We start from the raw sequence: 18,926 nt of genomic DNA on the forward strand, positions 1-18,926 counted from the left end.
TCCCCACCCCTCACCCCCCCCACCCCTCACCTCCCCCCCTTCGGCTATTGCCTCCTTCCTCGGGACGCCACCTCCCGGAATCTCCTTTTTTGTTGTTGTTTTGGAGCTGGCTTCTCACTGGCGGCGCAGAGGGGCTGCGAACGCTGGAGAGGAAGGCGGGCTGGGGGCGCAGCCCGCCGCCCACCGGCGGGACCCCGCGGGGCAGAGCGGAGGACGGACAGTCGGCCGGGCGCGCCATCTGCTCTCCAGAGCTCACTCTCCAAACTCCTGTTGAGTGTGTGCGTGCCCGCGAAGGGTGGGGGTCCACGTCCCGCGTGCGGGGACCGGTTACCGCGGGGTTACCTTTGGCCGGGGGTCCTTGGACTCAGATCTGGGTCAGCTTCAGGCTCAGAAACTGCTGAGGAATTAGGCAAACAAAAGAGGCCACTCAGCTAGTGGCCAGAAGTCGCCCGAGCGCCTCGTCGCGTCCCCTCCTTTCCCCGGGGCGGGGGCCGGTCACTTGGGGGCGGGGAGAGGGCGCCCCAGCCGGCTGGGGGCTGGGGCCCGGGCCGGGCCGCCGGGGTCGAAGCGTTGGCGGCCTGTTGTGTAAGCCTTAGTCCTTGTTTTCCCGGCCTGGCTCGTTGTGAAGCCGGACACATCCACCCTTGGATTCGATTCAGGAGGCTTGCTGCTTTTCTCCTTGCCCCTCTTGGATTTTCTGGATTTTTGAAAACCCAGTGGCCCAGGAAGAGGAGGAGGAAGGAGGAAGGAGCAGATCTACGGAGGAATGTGAGAGCCTCCCAAGGCCTGTGGAGCCAGAAGGAGCTGGGAGCCAGAGCTGCCGGGGTTTCTGGGACGGTGGTTTCTGAGTGATTCTCTTCTATTTTAGAACATTGTTCCAGTGGAGAGTGTCGAATTCTTGCCCTCTCAGAGCTGACTTCTCCGAGTCACTTGACTTTTCTATTGGGAGTGGGAGGAGGAGAGACTCTCCGTTTCAGGGGCTGAGGAAGGAAGGGAGGAAGACCATGGACATGAGCTCTCCCTGCTCACAGGCGTGTGCAGGGAGACCTGTTTCTGGGCCGTGGACATTGCTCTGAAGAGAGGGAGGCTGGACGCCATCTGTGGGTGCTGAGACCCCGCCGTAGGGGCTGAGAGACTGAAGGGCTGTGGCAGACCTGGAGTTGCTAGTGCATTCCTGGACACCCTAGCAAGTGTCCCCAGTTCTGGGCAGGACTCTGTCCTCATCTTTCTCTACCACTGGCCCAGACATGGCACTAAAAGGCCGAGCCCTCTATGACTTCCGCAGCGAGAACAAGGAGGAAATCAGCATCCAGCAGGATGAGGACCTGGTTGTTTTCAGCGAGACCTCGCTGGATGGCTGGCTGCAGGGCCAGAACAGCCGCGGTGAGACAGGGCTCTTCCCTGCCTCTTACGTGGAGATCATCCGTTCTGGCACCAGCTCCGACTACGCCGACTACTCCAGCAGTCCTGCAGGCTCTCTGGGCACTCAGGTGAGCTTATACGACAGCTCCAGCGTGGCAGACCCCTCCTGGAGTGGTGGGGGCGGTGGCTTCCTGTCAAACCAGGGTAGTTTCGAGGAGGACGATGACGATGACTGGGATGACTGGGATGATGGGTGCACAGTGGTGGAGGAGCCGCGGGCTGGCGGGCTGGGCACCAACGGGCACCCCCCACTCAACCTCTCCTACCCCGGTGCCTACCCCAGCCAACACATGGCCTTCCGGCCCAAGCCACCCCTGGAGCGGCAGGACAGCCTGGCATCGGCCAAGCGAGGCAGCGTGGTGGGGCGCAACCTCAACCGCTTCTCGTGTTTTGTGCGCTCCGGCGTGGAGGCCTTCATCCTGGGCGATGTGCCCATGATGGCCAAGATCGCCGAGACATACTCCATTGAGATGGGCCCTCGCGGCCCCCAGTGGAAGGCCAACCCCCACCCCTTTGCCTGCTCCGTGGAGGACCCCACCAAACAGACCAAATTCAAGGGCATCAAAAGCTACATCTCCTACAAGCTCACACCCACACACGCTGGCTCACCTGTCTACAGGCGCTACAAACACTTCGACTGGCTCTACAACCGCCTGCTGCACAAGTTCACCGTCATCTCGGTGCCCCACCTGCCAGAGAAGCAGGCCACAGGCCGCTTCGAGGAGGACTTCATTGAGAAGCGGAAGCGACGGCTCATCCTCTGGATGGACCACATGACTAGCCACCCCGTGCTGTCCCAGTACGAGGGCTTCCAACATTTCCTTAGCTGCCTGGATGACAAGCAGTGGAAGATGGGCAAACGCCGGGCCGAGAAGGACGAGATGGTGGGCGCCAGCTTCCTGCTCACCTTCCAGATCCCCACGGAGCACCAGGACCTGCAGGATGTGGAGGACCGTGTGGACACCTTCAAAGCCTTCAGCAAGAAGATGGACGACAGCGTCCTGCAGCTCAGCACTGTAGCATCGGAGCTGGTGCGCAAGCATGTGGGGGGCTTCCGCAAGGAATTCCAGAAGCTGGGCAATGCCTTCCAGGCCATCAGTCATGCCTTCCAAATGGACCCCCCCTTCAGCTCCGAAGCCCTCAACAGCGCCATTTCTCACACGGGCCGAACCTATGAAGCCGTGGGTGAGATGTTTGCCGAGCAGCCCAAGAACGACCTCTTCCAGATGCTCGATACGCTCTCTCTCTACCAGGGCCTGCTCTCCAACTTCCCCGACATCATCCACCTGCAGAAAGGTAAGAGCCAGTGTGGGCTGGAGACCCTTACAGCATCTGCACTCTGCTGGGCACTGGGGGTATGAGGATGGCCTAGACCGAGCAGAATGGTGCAGCTAGTCTTTCTGTCTCTGTCTCATTCATATGTTCAACAAGTGGGTCGAGCACCTACCAGGTGGCAGGTGCTATTCTAGGTGCAGGGATCTTATTATGGGCAGGTCTGATCCGTGTCCTCGTGGAGTTCACTGCTTACCTTCTTGTTGTCTGTTGGTTCGTTCATTCATTCATTCGTTTTCTCTGTTTCTGTCTCATTTACTCATTTACCCATCATGCTTTGAGCCCTTCAAGATATGAGGCTGGGGTCTGGGAACACGGAGCTGACTGGGGCCCAGGACTTGCCCTTGAGGAGCCCGCAGGCTCATGGGGGACACGGACACAGACCCAGATAACAAGAGCGCAGAGTGTAGCCTGTCTTCCCACGTGTCACAGGCTTGCCTCCCTGCCTTTGCAGAGCCTGTTCTCACCGCTGCATATCCTATCTGTGACCTCCCTCCCTATCTGTGTTTGGGAGGGTGGCTGTCCCTATTTTGCAGATAAAGAAGCTGTGTCCACAGAACAGGCGTTGCACAAGGGGTCCATGGCCCAGCTGGGACTGTCCCTTCCTCCTGCACCTCCCCAAGGACACATCCATCTCGGCCACCTCCCAAGCCCAGCCATGTGTTCAGTTCTCACGGCCCCCTCCCTACGGGAGGGACAGGATGGGTCCTTGTTACTGTGGGGCTGTCAAGGAACTTCCAGGGAAGTGACTCATAGCCGGGTCACCTAGGGGCACCCGGGCTGGGCTGGGGGAGGAAGCGGGGGTCCAGGGCACTACCCCCATGGTCCGTGCAATTCCCCCTTCCCCAGCCTGGCTTCTCTTCTTGCCTGAGCAGTGAGTCAGAAGCTGACCTGGCAGGTGGCTGAGTCTTGGGGACTACAGGCAGGGCAGGAGAGAGGTGTGGTCCTCCCCAGGGCTGCTTGGTAATTAAGGAAGAATGTCTGCAGGGCGTGGGGCTGGCTTCCAGGCCCCTAGGCCCTGAGGTCAGGCCTGGCTTGGTGGGGAGTTTTCCTCTGGGTGAGGCCAGGAGGCAGGCCTCTGGACTGAGCCCGGGGGACAGCAAACACCACCACACTACCTGGTTCCCAGGAGAGTCTGGAGTAAACCCGCCTTGTTCTCCTTTACCAGGAGGTTAACTTCTAGAACTTCTCCAGCTCCCAGCCTCCTTTCTCCCCTCACTTTCTCTTCCTCCTTCTCCTCTCTGCCCTTTTTTTCTCTTCTCCACATTCTTCTCTTCCTCCTTCCCTTCTTTCAGCTTCAGGAGACATGAGGCCTGAGTTCTGGTCTTGGCTCTGCCCCCAGTTTGCTGTGAGTCCCTGGGAAGTGCTTTCCCCTCTCTGGGAGTTAGTTTCCCCATCTGTAAGACAAGGGAGGGTGGACACAGTGAGCTCTTAGGCCTTCAAAGGGGTGGGTAGGGGAAAGATTCCTGGGGAGTGATGCCTTAGATCCGGCTCTGAGCTCTGGGCAGGGATTGGGCAGGGCTGGTGGCTGGGGCCGGCTGGGGTCCACTGGGGCAGGTTTCACCCTGTGCGGAAGTGGAGCCACGCTCACTGCTGTGCTACGGCCTGGGAAAGCTGGTTCAACCAGCTCCTTGGATGGCATGTTCCTGTGTGGGCAGCAGGATGGGGGGAAGCAGGGGCATAGTGATTAAACAGCTGCCCCCATGCAGTGTCTGGGGACCCTCACCCAGAGCAGAGCGGGGGGCAGGAAGGCAACCCCATACTCATACTTCCAGGCGCCCACTGAAGCAGGAGGGAGTAAAGCCAGACTGGCCTTTCTGACCCTGGGGCAGGGAGACAGAGCTGAGAGAGGCCACTTCTGAGTTTCCACTGGAGGTGTTTCTAAGGTGATGGGCCTGGGGTGATGTGTTCAACCTCAGGCAGAGGCTGCCCCACCTTTCCGGACCCGGAGGATCCCTCCCCATTAAGCCAAGTTCTTTTGGGCTAACTCTTCCTCCTTCTGGGCTCTGCACTGCCACTCCTAGGCCCGTGGTGGGGCAAGTTAGGGAGGGGGGCTTGGAATCTGGCTGAGACAGAATTGGGGGAACCACAGCCTGATGGGGGGACGGGGGATCCCATGTTGGCCCTGTGGATGGAGCCCTTTCACAGTGGAAGGAGCAGGAAAATTGGGTCCTGGGTCCCCAGGATTCTGTCCAGCCTGTTCATGCATCTGAAAGATGGCAAGCATGTGGGAGAGGCCTTGGAAGGAAGGAGATGGGAGGCCTAGGAGGGGTCAGGAGACCAGGATTTGGACAAATGTTGCCTCTGAGGTGACCCTGAAAGAGTTTCCTTGCCTAAGAAAACTTAGGAAAATGGGCCATGGAACCTGGTTGGCACTGAGGTGCCAGCCTGTCTGCCCACTGGCCCAGCCCCTGGAGCTCAGTTTAGGGGTCTCCTAAGAGAAGGGCAACCATGTAATTTACCATCCAAACCAGGGCAATCTTGGGGGTGAAAGAGAGCCTTAGTAATAGTTACCCTGGGACAACAAGGGGCAACAATGACTGTCCAGGGCCCCTTCCTGAGAGCCAGCCAGGGCAGGGCTCGGTCCTAAGACTCCTCACAAGCCACGGAGGCGGGTGTGATTCCCTCCGTTTTCAGATGAGGGGCAGTGAGGAGGAATGATAATCAGAGCAGGAATTGGAGCCCAGGTGTCTCTGACTCCACAACCAGGCTGTTTCTACTGTGCCAGACAGATAGGGGAGGGAGCTCCCTAAGGGATGGGTGCCTGGGGTAGACAAGCCAGAAGGGGAGGGAGCAGGGAGGGGGTTGGGTGTTCTAGCACCAACTGAGCTGGTATCCTCGGCAGGTTGGAGGCAGGCCCTGGACCACAGAGCATGCGTGGAGGGGCCACGGAGCTCTCAGGTTGGCCAAGGCAAAGTGGCCCTTTTGCAGGACCAAGTTCTTGCCTGGGGGAATAGGTGGGTCCAGCCTCTATGCTCTGGGCCATCATCTAGCTCTCCCTCTACCTACCTCCCCTCCTAGGCTCCGATGAACAAAGAATTGTGTCACCAGGAGCCACCACCAGCTGGGTCTTGGCTGGGACTGAAAAGCAGTTTGCACATAGTTGCGAGTAGCATCCAGAGTTCTTACTCTGTCAGGTGCCATCCTAAGTACTTTAAACATATTAGTTCAATTAAACTCAGCTATGACTATAGGGTGGGTACTATTATCATCCCATCTTACTGATGTGGAAACTCTAAAGCGCTATTCTGCTGTGAGCAATTGTCTGCAGCATCACATCTAGTCCAACCTGTCCCATTTGACAGTGGGGAGACCTGTAGCCCTTGTTGGAGGTGACAAAGTGGGACTAGGACTCAGACGTCCTGCCCTCAACCTAGGGTGGGTGGTAACTACCTCCAAGAAGTAGGGACAAGATAGATGAAGGTGGCAGTTTAGGGGATATGCCTGGGACCCTGGGGCTCTGAAGCTCCAACCCTCCTTTCCCTGTTCCTGGGACCCAGCCTACAGGACAACTGACAAGGTGCCCCTGGGTCCTCAGCTCTCAGGTTGAGTCCTAGGTGGAATGTGTGGGGTGACAGGGGACAGGCCTGAGCCCTGAGTCCCAGTCTGTCTCTGGGGTGCATTAGTGTTAGCTGGTCCCAGTTCCACATCGGAGTCACAGGGTGGAGGGGTGACGGAGAGCAGGGTGGGGCCTCCCCCTTCCCGCACAGCCTTTGCCCCGCATCTCTGGCTCCCTGCCTGTCTGTGGATACCTAGCAATTGCAGTAGATTCATTTCTATTATCTGGGCCTCAGTTTCCTTCCTCGAAGGCCGTGGGCAAGAAAAGCTTCCTTAAATGCAAGTCCACCCCCAACGCACCCAGACTTTTTCAGGAAGGTGGAATCCAGGCTAGTAGGTGCCCTTCGCTGAAGCTTGACTCTAGTTTCTTTGTCCTGCTCTTTTCTACTTTGCTTCTTATGGTTCTTTTTTTTTTTTTTTTGTGGTACGCGGGCCTCACACTGTTGTGGCCTCTCCCGTTGCGGAGCACAGACTTCGGACGCACAGGCTCAGCGGCCATGGCTCACGGGCCCAGTCGCTCCGCGGCATGTGGGATCCTCCCAGACCGGGGCGCGAACCCGGTTCCCCTGCATCGGCAGGCGGACGCGCAACCACTGCGCCACCAGGGAAGCCCATCTTATGGTTCTTTTTACCCCTTGGGACCTTCTCAAATTCCTGAGTCCATTGTCTGGATGCCCCACACATATGCCTGGGGGACCTGGCCTGGGCTCCCTGCAGTAGAAGTGGTGTCTACCCCAAGCTGTGCAGGGATACCTCTGGGCCAGGCATCCCCCACTTTCGGAGCAGAAAAGAGGCTGCGAGCCCCTCGCAAGTGCCCTCCTGCCAGGCCCTGAGTTTCCTCTGCACAGTATGGGGGTGGAGAGTGAGGGGTGGAGGTGGGTGTTGGACAGCTAGTCTCTAGGGCCACTCCAGCTCTGAAGTCTCTCATGGGTTCCTCATCTTGGGCCTTGGGGTGATCCCTCTCCTGCTGCCCAGACCTGGGCAGTCAGTATGGAACAGGAGGTGAGAAGTGGTTCAAGGAAGGTGGCAAAAGGACTGAGTGGGCTGGGAGCTGGGGATTGCAGAATTCTTTTGGGTGCTGTGTGAGCAGCCCTGGAAATGCTCCAAATTGGAGTCTGTCCGCCGAAATGCCACTCTTTGCCAATTAGCCACACACTTGCCATCTAATATAGGTACTGCTCCTTCTAAAGGCATTCAGAGTTATTTCCAGCATGTAGTAGATGCTCCATAAATGCATCCTGAATGCATTTGAACAACTTGGAGTAAAAGGAATACGTTTCAAAGGTCCACGAGAGACCTCCTTAAGGGAGAGGTGGGAAACAGGAAAAACGCGCGTGTTACTTGTGTGCGGTGGATGCTTTTGAAGCGCTCGGGGGGGTGGGGTGGGTGGGTGGGGAGTGTGCCGTCCTCCGTGCCAACCCCTCCCACCTCCTTAATCTGCTTCACACAGTGGATTCCCTACAGCCCTGCAAGGAGTACCCGCCAGGTGCAGGCAGACTGCCTCACCACCTCAACAACTGCCCCCACCGGCTTTAGCGCGGAATCAGTCAAGTGCTGTTAATTCAGAACTGAAATTCGTTCACCAAGTGCTTGTTGATTCATTCACATTCTTCCAAATTGGGTCCCTTCCCCAGGTTCATCCCCTGACCGCCCATCTGTCACCTGGTTATTATAATGGCTTCCTCTAGTCCCCTGGGGGCTGGGGTGGTGAGGAGGGAGCAGGGCCTATATGTGGGGAGACACACACAAAGGAAAACTCCAGGTGGCTTTTGAGGCTCTGTTTTAGAATCGGCTGGGTGATGGGGGTGGGGAGAGCCCTGGTGAGCTGAGACGGGGAGGCGGTCTGCCTGGGGGATGCTCCGTGTAGAAGCGGCACCCCATCAGAGCCTTGAATTATGCATAGGGATCCAGGGTGCAGAGATAGGAAGGTAGGAAAGAAAGCTGAATTTGATGAACGTGGGGTCAGCGTGGAATGGGTGCAGGGGTCAACTCCCAGAGGGCCTCACAGGCCAGGAGAATGGGGGACCTAGCTCTGCAGGCAGAAGGAAGCCAGGGGAGGCTTGGAGCTATGGGTGCCCAGCTTGGCTGCTCTTCAGGTGCTATGGAGACCCTCTCAGAGGCTGAGACTGAGGTGGGTAGACCCATGAGGGGCCTATGGTAGCAGTCCAGTGAGGTTGAATCAGCTTAGCAGACACATATCAGGATCTGCTGTGGGCTAGGCTTTGTTCTGGATGCTAGACACATTGAGCTCACAGCCCAGAAGGAAGCGGTCAGAGAAACCACAGGGTGGTAAGAGCTGTGGCAGAGGGAAGCCCAGGGCACCTGAGAGCCTTGAGAGGCACCTGATGTAGTGGGGCTGCGGGGAAGGCTTCGTGGAGGAGGTGATGTTGGAGGTGAATGGGGAGCCAGCGAGAGGGGTGACGAGGCCTGTGGTGGGTGGGGACGGCCTGGTCCTAGAGATCAATCAGCTGGCAGGGCAGGGCTGTGACTGGTCAGGTGTGGGCTGCTGGCGTCGCCACAGGTTTGGAGTGAAGATGGTGCATCTGGTTTAGGATGTGCTAAAGGTGAGGGTTTGGGGGACATCCTGGTGGAGACACCCAGGTGGCTGGACCATGGGTCTGGACTCCATGAAGTCCAAGAGTGAGGCCGGAGTTGAGCCGATGAGGGTATTGTCTGCCCTCGAGGGGTCTCACCGTGGGGTTAGGGAGGGAACTGGGGAGACCGGAGCCCTAACTTGTCCTTGTCCTCTGCTCTGCCCGTGCCAGGTGCCTTCGCCAAGGTGAAGGAGAGCCAGCGCATGAGTGACGAGGGCCGCATGGCGCAGGACGAGGCAGATGGCATTCGCAGGCGCTGCCGCGTGGTGGGCTTCGCCCTGCAGGCTGAGATGAACCACTTCCACCAGCGCCGTGAGCTCGACTTCAAGCACATGATGCAGAACTACCTGCGCCAGCAGATCCTCTTCTACCAGCGGGTAGGCCAGCAGCTGGAGAAGACGCTGCACATGTATGACAGCCTCTGACCACGTGTCCCTGGTCCTCTCCCCACCCCTGGGGCCTGGTGGCTGTGGTGCATGCTGCCTTCCAGACCTTCCCACACCAGTAGTGCCTCACTGGTCAGGGGTGGGCTTTGGAGGAGTCATGGATATCTCTGGGGAAGTTCCCCACCCCTTAGAGATAGGGGCACAGCAGGGGTGAGAATGGGGCCAGGAGCCCCCCAGGCCAAGGCCTGGGCTGGTGGTCAGTCACTTGAGGTCAGGCCAGGGTCTTAGCCTCCCCTAGAGCCTATAGCTCTCGCTCACCTGGCCACCATCCCCTTGTTCATTCAGCAGATGCGCAGGCCTGCTGCGGCCCCGGGTCAGACACTGGGCATCCAGGGCTGCGACACGCCTGCTCTTGGGGAGTTCCCAGTTGAGGTGGGGGTCAGACCCAGAAACAGGCAGGGGCAATACAGAAAGATTGATGGTAAATAGCTCGCAGAAGGGACCACTCGTCCTGCCAGTCAGGGATGACTCCATGGAGTAGGTGACATTCAAGTAATGTCTTGAAGAATGACAAGGACCTGCCAGACAGTAAGTGGGGACAGTAGATGGGGAGGGCATTCAGAGGAGAAGAACAGCATGGGCAAGGCTGTGGAGGCATGAAAAGACGCCGTCTTCTCTCCTTTACCTTTCCCAAGCAAGTTTGGTGCACCCCTCGGTGGTGTCCCCTTGTGTGACAGAGGGGAGGGATCTGCCTTGCTCCCATGCTCCTGTCCCCGCCCCACCTCCGCCCCCCCACCCCCGCAGGAGGGGCTGCAGGCCAACTCCCTCCTGACTCCCCTTCACCAGCTGAGCCCCCTCACCCCTTGGTTAGGGGACCATGCAGCATCTTTGCCCTGGGCTCAAGGTGCTAAGACAGGCCTCGGATCCCAGGACCCTGCTGTCACCTTCCTGGAGGGGACACCCAAAAGTTACTGGGTATTTGAGTTCACCAGCAATAGCTCCCATGCTCCAAGCAGGCTTGGGCCTCAGGCTCCCAGGGGCCAGCTTACCCACCACCCCAGGGATCCTGGGCCCACCTGCCCACAGCCAGCCTCACTGTGATGCCGGTCCAGGTTCTGGTGGGATTGTGCTGTCTCCCACCCATGTTTACATCCTCGAGGGGGCTCTCCCCACACCCCCAGGCCAGGGCGCGGTCCAGCAGTGGGTTGGGGGAACTGACAGGTGCCACTGCTGGCCACCCCCAGGAGGTCATGGCTGTTCCTGGCTGCTGCTGCTTCAGTCTTCTTTCTTTCTTGTTTTCTTGATAAACCTTTTACAGTTAAGATAACAAAAATATGACTCCTTATTTGGATCCCAAGGGGGGATGAGGGTGGGGGAAAGAATACAGCCCTAATTGTCCCTGGGAGCGATTGGACCAGATTCTGAGGTCGTGATGGGCAGAACATTTACCCCAGAATCTCAGAAGTTAGGGGGAGGACGGTGCTGGAGGCAGGGGCTAGCTGGGGACCTCCGGGTGACCCTGGACCCCAGCTGGATGCATACCCTTCCCAGACCTCACTCTCCTCATCTCTCAAATGGGTAGAGTCCTGCCAGGGGTTTGGCTTTGCTGCTCTGTGATCTAGGACTGAAGGTCACGTGAGGAAGGGACAGTCTAATCGATAGGGGGTTCCTCTCCCCGGGAGGGCATATCCCAGCCTTACCCCGAGGAAAGCCCCAGTCCAGGGGAGGGGGTGGGTCTCAGAACCTGTGTCCTTCCCCAGGCCGTCCAGTCCAGGCTGCCCAGCACTGCAGTGGCTGCCCAGTTGGAAACTGAGGTGGACCCCCCAGCTATGCCCTTGGGGGTGTCCCAGGCAGGATGAACAGGAGTCTGTTTGCACACGGGAAAGAGGAGGGCTGGGGGGCCGCGGTTCTCTTGGGGCAATGAGGACTTGGTGGAGGGAGGGCTGCTGCGGTCTGGACATCAGGGGAGGCTTTGGCCGGGCCGGGGGCGGGGGAGCTCATGGCAGTGAGATAGAGTAAGGGGTGGCAGGTGCAGTGGGGAAGGGACAGCAGAGGCTCCCTGTTCAGGGCAGAGCGTCCTCAGAGGAACTGTTGGAATGGGCCCCTGGCCCTGGGTCAAAATTAGGTCAGATTTGGGACTTTCTATGGAATTTTCCCTTCTCTTCTCCCTGCCCTCCTTCCTTCATTTTCCAGCCCATCCGAGGACCTTCCCACCCTTAACCTTTTCCCTGCTCCAACCTCCAGGCGGCCTTCTGCAGTGAGCGCTCTGACCATGGGCAGGGCGGTGGCGGGGTGGGGGTGTCTCCTTCCCAGGCCCAGTCAAGCGCTGGGGCGGTGGGAATGCACACAGTGCCTGGAAAGTCCCCTGTTCATGCTTCTTGCCCTGGGAATAGTGTTGTCCTCTTGTGTCTCTTTCTTGAGCGGGGGGCCACCTCCCATGCCTTCCATCCTCCGGGTGAGGGGTTGGTCTGACACTTTTCTCAGGAGGGGCTTGCACCTAGGAAAAGCATCAGAACGTGAAGTCTTGGGATGGGCCAGGCCTCCTCCAGGCATCCTGAGGGCTCTAGGCAGGGACAGACATACATGTGATGGGAAGTGAGGATGTCACAGCCCTTCTCTCTGGTTTCTTTCTATCTCTGTGTGGGTTTGAGTGTTGGGGGAATTTGAGATTTGTCTGGGCTGGCCGGAGCCTCTTTCAGCAGGGGACTGGCGACCAGTGTGTGTGGGGGGATAGCCTGGTGGTGGCTGGGCCTGCGGGCTGGCCTCAGTCTCATGCCAGGCAGATGTTCCAGACTGAGCTGAGCCCAGCTGCCTCCAGTTTCCTCCCTGAGGCGGGTGGAAAACAAGGCTTCTCTTTCTGCCCTGGGCAACTACCGGGACCTGGAGCTGGGGGGTGGGGGACCTCTGATCCCCAATCTTGGCCCAGCCCAGGAAAGGAGTCTGCTTTGTGGCCACATATGGGGGTTGGGGATGGAGGCGGCCCTCAGATTCTGCATCCTATTGCTTCCTGGACACAGGAGTGCCATGAACCACCATGTCTCAGTTGTGCCACGGCTGTAGCAGAGCCAGGCCTGGTCACAGATGCAGTTGCCCAACCCAAAGCAGACAGAGCCATACAACCTGCGCGCGGCACAGAGGTCACACCTGGCTCCACACTCACACACACATATGCACGGTCATGTGCTTGCACAACTGCACTTCCAGCCACAGTGCCACAGACTGTCACACATTCACAGCCACGTCCACACTCGTCCACGCCCACACGCATGTCGTCAGTCTCAGCCACGTCGTCACTCACAGCCATACCATAGTACTGTGCACGGTCATATACACTCACATAGTGACACACACACTCAGACACACACGGCCATGAAGTCACACATGCACATAGCAAATGTGTCACAAATGTAGATGCTCTTGGACTCCACCTGCACCGCCTCCTGGGGGAGCCAGCCCCGATCATCCATCATCTGACACCACCAAGTTCAATTCCTCATTGCACAGATGGGAAACTTGAGGTCTAGTGAGCGGTGGGATTTGGCTGCATCACCCAGTGGGGCGGGGGTATGGTCTGGGGTCAGAGCCCAGTTTCCATCAGGCTCTGGCCTGGCCTTGCCCACCCCTGGGTCAGTCCCCAGGGCCAGGCTGCCTCTGAAGGTCCCTGGCTGAACCTACTCAACAAAGCTCCAGGCATCTCCCATCTTCGGAGCCAGAGCTGAGGCTGCAGCATCAGAGAGCAGGAGCCAGAATGTGGTGGGCAGGGCCCAGGCCTGGGCCGGAGGAACATTCCTGCACCATCTCCTCCCCAAGCCTGCGAGGACTGGGCCCGCCCTGCCTGCCTGCCTGCCCGCTGACTCAGGCCTCCAGGAGCCAAGCCAGCTTGGCTCCCTCACACACCCCCAACCCACCCCAACCTGCTTCCCCACCACTTCGGCTCTGGTACCTCCTTCCGCTGTTTGGGGCAAGAGGAGATGGTGAGCCCTGGCAAAAAGACCATGAGGAAACATAAAAATTCACCTCCCCCAGACATAGCTCAGAAGGGTTGATTGTGAAACCCCACTCCCGGGTTCAACAAAGCTTTTTTCCTTTGGTTTTGTTTTGTTAGTCAAACCCTGATGCAGTCCAGTCTGTTTAAAAAGCAGTTTCTCACACAGCCGTGGCCTCCTTGGTCCGCATGGCAGCCCGGGTAGAAATCATTATTCCATTTCACAGACAGAGAGACTGAGGCTTGGCCACAGGGAGGATGGGAACTGCCTACGATCACACAGTGGGGCCGAGGTGGGGCTGGACTTGAACCCAGCTCTCTGGCTTCATTCCCTAAAGTCACCTTGATTAACTCACGTAGGTCTGGAGGAAGAAGGGGTAGCAGATCTTCGCTCCAGAGTTGTGAAAGAATGGGAGGATGGCAAACCAACTGCTGAAATGTGCAGGGGCTTTGAGGGTCCGGTGAGTCCCGCCAGCCCCCCAGGGATGAAGAGGCTGAGGGCAGCATTGCCCAGTGGCGTCTGCAGTGACTCAGGGTCTCCGATTACAAATGAACATGTGTGAGGAACATCACTTCACTTTTCTGTAACTGACCTGAATTTCTCTTTTGCTTTCTCATTAACCCACCTGATAGAAAAGTAATCTGAAATCAATTTGGGGACCCCTCCTTTCCCCAGGGAGGCATGTAAGTTTTGGGGATGGCACATTTGAAGACCCTACGCAGGCCCCTGGCACTTTGAATTTTAGAAGCTGAATTCCCTCATCCTATCACTCATATGAAAATTTGCCTGCATTCCACATTAAAGGTAATTCACATATACCTACTTGAGCTGGGTTCTGTTAATTACTTGACAATGTCTTGTAGATATTTAATTAAATTTTCTTCGTTTTGATTTTGTCTTTTCTTTCTTTTGCCTTTTCGTGTTCTGCTACTTTTTTACCCCTTGGCTGAAAACATTGTTGTGGGTTCTCGCAGGGCTCCTGGACCCTGGCACTGGGCCTGTGGTGCCCACCATGGTCCTAGGTTAGCATCGGACCCTTTGGTCATTTTCCCTTACCTCCTGCCTTCCCACCACCTGATCCCTTGATCCCCGCCCTTAAGCCTCCGTGGGTCTGGCCCTTTCTCAGTTTGGGGCACTCCAGACTCCCTCAATTGCCCCTGTACCTTGTGGGCCTCAGGGAACCTCAAGGGGCTGGCGCAATCACTCCACAGCCTCCACCACACGCTCAAGTACAAGGCTGTCTTGGAGGCTGCTTACCCTGTGTAACCCTGTGTCTCCTGAGGTCTGGTTCTACCTGGGAAGGGGTCCAAGTCTCCACTGCCCCTGGATCTCCAGCCTCGGGGGCTTCTACCTCCCCCAGTGCAAGTGGCACTGTGGTGGACACTGGATGGCCAGTATTGCACAACCACCCTGTATGCAAGAGATTATCAACATCATTTTACAGACCAGGAAATGGGGCCCAGTGAGGGAGGTGTAGAGTAGCCGAGCCGGTGTGAGTGGTACCCAGGCCTGGGCCACCCGTGTTGGGAGGCAAATGGCTGATGCCTGAGGTAGGAGCTGGAGGCTGGCTGGAGCCTGGAGGCAGTTGGAGCCTCTTCCGGGCTGACTTTATTCCCTTTGCTGCCATTTTGGAAGCAGTGCTCTGGGTGAGGGTAGAATGAGGCTCCAGCAGACAGCCCTTGCTGCCCCCCAGACAGCAAAGCCCCTTTCCCTCCACTCCTCAGAGGCAGGACCCGAGTGGCTGAGCCTGAGTGCAAATCCTCTCTACACCTACTTGTTTTAGGGATGTTTCTTAACTGTTCCATGCTTCCATGTCTCCATTTATAACAGGAGTTCCAGATGGCTGTTAGAAGGGTTATATGAGCACATAGCAAGTGCCCAGTAAGGAGTAGCTGGGATTACCAGCCTCTGAGCAGCACTAGAGAGAGGCAGGGCCAAGAATATTGTTACCCCACTAAATGAGTGAGAAAACTGATTGGATGAGCCCTCTAAGGCCACACGGTGGGTGGATGTCAGGGCTGGGCCCGAGTGCCCAACAGCGACCGTGTGCTACTCTGTGCTGGGCATTGGGCTAAGTACCTCCCATGAGTTATCTCACTGGTCACAATGGTCTGGAAGGTGAGAGCGATTGCCGATATTTTACAGCGCACGGAGACTCGGGCACTGAGTCACCTGTGTGAGATTGTGCAGCTGCTCGGTGGCAGGACTGATTCTGCCTGGACACAGAGCTGTGCTGTTCCCACTGCACCAGGCCACCCTTCCAAGGCTGGCAGGCTGGGCAGGGTGGGGGCAACTGTCCTGCTGTAGAGCGACTGCAGGAGTGCCGGGCATTGAGGGGAGTGGGGCAGTGGGGGTAGCTGGGGGGCATTGGGTGGAGGTGGCCGCCTGCCTTCAAGGCAGCAGGTGGAAGGGCAGAGGGCTTGGCCCACAGAGAGCAAATATTCGAGTGCTAATTTTCTGTAGGGTCTCGGGCTGGGGTGTGGGAGCAGGATCTGGCTGCGGTGGAGGCGGCTGGACAGATGAGGCCAAGGGCAGGGAGCTGGGGTCAGAGGCAGGATTCTGGTGTCCAGGAAGAGAGTGAGTCAGGAGCCTCCTTGCTCAAGGGGCCAATATGGGGGGTGGGAGTGAGAGCTGGGAGGGAAATGCTAGGACTGGGGATCCTGCGAGTGACGAGGCTGAGCTGGAGAGGGTGTGGGCTCTGGTCCTGGGGCTTCCACGTGGGGCAGGGTGGGGCAGGCAGAGGTGGGGCGATGCGTCTGTGCCTGTGCCTGGTGTCCCGGAGTGTGTGCATCCTCTTGTGTGTTCGCTGGGGACCTGCCGGTGTGCGCTCCCGTGCCCGTGTGTAGGTCCCCAGCGGGACGCTCTTTGCCTGCAGTCATCTGGCTGCACATGATTTTCCCCGTGTCCCCGCCTGGAAAAGGCGACACCCCTGACCTCGAAGCTCTGGTCCTGCTTTGGAATCATGCTTAGCTCCTCTCTTTCTCTCGCTCCACAGCCACCTGTGAGCAAAGCCTTGTTAGCTTCTCAAAAGAGATCCCACATCTGACCTGTCTCACCATCTCACCGTGAGGCTCAAGCCACCGCCACGCGTGCCTGGACTGCTGCAGTAGTCTCCAAGCTTTCTTCTGCTTTCTCCCGTTCCCAGATGGTCTAACAGGAGCCAGAGTGATCTTTTAAGACCGTATTCTAAATCAAATCATGTCTGTCCCGTGCTTTCAACCCCCAGGGCACCCTGCCATTCTTAGGCCAGATTCCAAACTCCTACCTCAGCCCACGAGGCCCTCTGATCTCACTTTGGAACCCTGTTCCTTTAGGTCACAGAATTCCAGACTTACTGCTATTTCTTACATATGCCAAGCTTGTTGCACCTCAGGACCTTTGCCTTTGTTGGTCCCCTCTGTCTGGAATGTTCTTCCGCCCAGATGTCTGTGTGGTTTGAACCTCAGTTAACTCCAGTCTTTTCTTATTTATTTATTTATTTAAAAAATTTATTTATTTAAAAAAAAATTTTTTTTAATTAAAAATTAAAAAAAATTTTTTTTTAAATTTTTTACAGTCTTTTCTTAAAATGTCACCTCCTTGGAGAAGCCTTCCTTAACTTCTTAGTTCTCGTCTTCTGTCCCTTTACCCTGCCTTTTTTTTTCTTCATTTTACTTACTATCAATTGCCAATTATATATGTGTATGTATTTAACTTTTTATTTTGGAGAGTTTCAAACATATACAAAAATAGAGAAGCTAATATAAAGGATCCCTGTGTGTCCGTACCTCAGCTTCGACACTTATCAACCCTGGGCCAATATCTTACTCCCCCGTAACCCTTGCTTCCAGGAAACTCTAGCATCACACAACCTCCTCTGCAAATACTTAGTGCAAAAGTTAGATTTTAAATGTATCTGTTTGTTAGAAGGCAGCCTACCAGGGAGCTGGTGTTACTCTGTCTTGCCCGGTGCTCTATTCCCAGAGTGCCCAGCACGGTGCCTGGCGCATAGCCAGCGACCCGGGATGTCTACACGGCTGTGTCTCAGGTCTCTGGGGAGGGGGTGTGTGTGGGTTCTGGTTTGCCCGGGTCGGCTGCTGTCAGTGAGTGAATCTGCACGTGCCTGTGTGCGTGGCTGCGTGTGGCAGTCCCTTGAATATGTGTGTGTGTGCACACATGTGTGTTGCCGCGGCAGCTGGTGGCTGAATGCATGCTTCCTCCCTGGAGTCATCTACCACACCTCCCAGGACCCAGTGACTTGCTCTGGGGAGTATTTCCCTCTTTCTCAGCGAGGCATGGGGTGTGAAAGGGTGGGAGGGGGATAGGCATCAGACCCCCCCACCCCCGCTCTGGAGGGCTGGGTTCCGGGCCAGGGTGGCCCGGGGAGCCCTTCCCTGTTCTCCACACACAGCATAGCAGGAGGCTGTGCTGTTCCAGCTGGCAGAGCAGGCAGCCTCCTTCCTCCCTGGCACTGCAACCTGCCCTGTTGGGCTGGCATCAGCTGGGTGGGGTGTTGAGTAGGTATGTATGAGGGGTAGTGGTATCCCATCCTGGCCAATTCCTAAGGCTCCTCGGGTGACTGCTGGGTAGTTGGGCAACCGAGGCCACTCAAACTGGGGGCAACTGGGTGCCGAGTTCTGGTCCAGGGCTCAGAGCCCCCCATTCCCCACCCCAGTTCTACACTGTAAGGGGTTGACCCTGGGAGGTGGGCAGTGAGCACCAGTTTACTCCTGGGGCTGCTTCCATTCAGACCCAGCTTCCACAGGAGTGTCCCTCAGTCTGATCCCCAGAGCCCTGTCTGCTCCAGGGTCCATCGCCTCCTCACTCAGGCTCTGCATCACCTTCTTCCCTCCACACGCTCTGCCTTAGCCTCAGCACTCCCTGTTCTTCAGGGCACAGCCTAGACTCCTCTTCCAGGAGGCCCTGGAGCTCTGGACCCCCCTGAGTTCACCCCACCACCCTGCCCTCCTCCCCCCGGGCAGGCAGGTTCCAGTGGGCCTCCTCCCTCTTGGGTCCCTGGAGCCAAGCCTCTTCCAAGGTAGCCAGATGGTCGCCCCCTACAGCCTCAGGGAGGTCCTCTGAATCAATGGGGCGGGGGGGGGGGTGAAGGGAGGAGGTCAGAGTGGGGCTGCTGGCTTCTCCTACTCAGAAGTTGACCCCTTGCTGTACACCTCACTCTCCCTGCCAAAGCCAGCAAAGCAGAGTGTCTCCACGTCCCTCTTCGCCACATGGGGGATGCTTGCATTTGGCCTTCCAGGAAGACTGAACATTTGTTCAGCACCTACTATGCGCCAGGCACTGTGATGCCTGTAATAAATTATAAAAATAACAATAGCCCCAACTTTGAACATTTGTGAAGCACCTACAACATACCAGACCCACGCTAGGCTGTTCAGTAACAACTGCTCTTATAACAGCAACTCGTCACAATGGTCAACATTTACTGAGTGTTTACTATGGCCTGGTGCTGTTCTAAGAGCTTTGCTACAGCAATGACCCTTTGAGAAGAAGCCTTGGTCAGTTGCTCTGTTTTTTTAAAAATAAATTTGTTTATTTATTTATTTTTGGCTGCATTGGGTCTTCGTTGCTGCGTGTGGGCTTTCTCTAATTGCGGCGAGCGGGGGCTACTCTTTGTTGCGGTGCGCGGACTTCTCATTGTGGTGGCTTCT

General features: G+C 57.1%; 1 protein-coding gene across 3 annotated transcripts; it reads left to right on the forward strand.

Moving 5' to 3' along the window:
* The first annotated feature begins 108 nt into the window (after positions 1-108).
* Positions 109-16,723, forward strand: SNX33 (sorting nexin 33). 3 transcript variants are annotated; one of them, XM_007118679.4, is made up of 3 exons: positions 109-2,718; positions 9,078-9,283; positions 16,274-16,723. In XM_007118679.4, the coding sequence occupies exons 1-3, from the start codon at positions 1,248-1,250 to the stop codon at positions 16,322-16,324; spliced, it is 1,728 nt and encodes a 575-aa protein (XP_007118741.1). In that variant the 5' UTR covers positions 109-1,247; the 3' UTR covers positions 16,325-16,723. The 3 variants fall into 3 exon arrangements, with proteins under 3 accessions (XP_007118741.1, XP_007118743.1, XP_007118742.1); XM_007118681.4 differs by lacking the exon at positions 16,274-16,723 and adding an exon at positions 13,638-14,076; XM_007118680.4 differs by lacking the exon at positions 16,274-16,723 and having other exon boundaries at positions 110-2,718; positions 9,078-10,780.
* Positions 16,724-18,926: the final 2,203 nt, after the last annotated feature.

The sequence above is a fragment of the Physeter macrocephalus genome, chromosome 11 (genome assembly GCF_002837175.3).
Source record: "Physeter macrocephalus isolate SW-GA chromosome 11, ASM283717v5, whole genome shotgun sequence".
In the NCBI taxonomy this organism is placed as follows: domain Eukaryota; kingdom Metazoa; phylum Chordata; class Mammalia; order Artiodactyla; family Physeteridae; genus Physeter; species Physeter macrocephalus.

What these genes read in the sequence shown, in the direction of transcription:
- SNX33 (XM_007118679.4), top strand. Translation starts at nt 1,248, where the DNA reads ATGGCACTAAAAGGCCGAGCCCTCTATGACTTCCGCAGCGAGAACAAG. An exon ending in CATCATCCACCTGCAGAAAG is followed by an intron (nt 2,719 to 9,077) that starts GTAAGAGCCAGT and finishes TGCCCGTGCCAG; the next exon opens with GTGCCTTCGCCAAGGTGAAG. An exon ending in AGATCCTCTTCTACCAGCGG is followed by an intron (nt 9,284 to 16,273) that starts GTAGGCCAGCAG and finishes CTCGCTCCACAG; the next exon opens with CCACCTGTGAGCAAAGCCTT.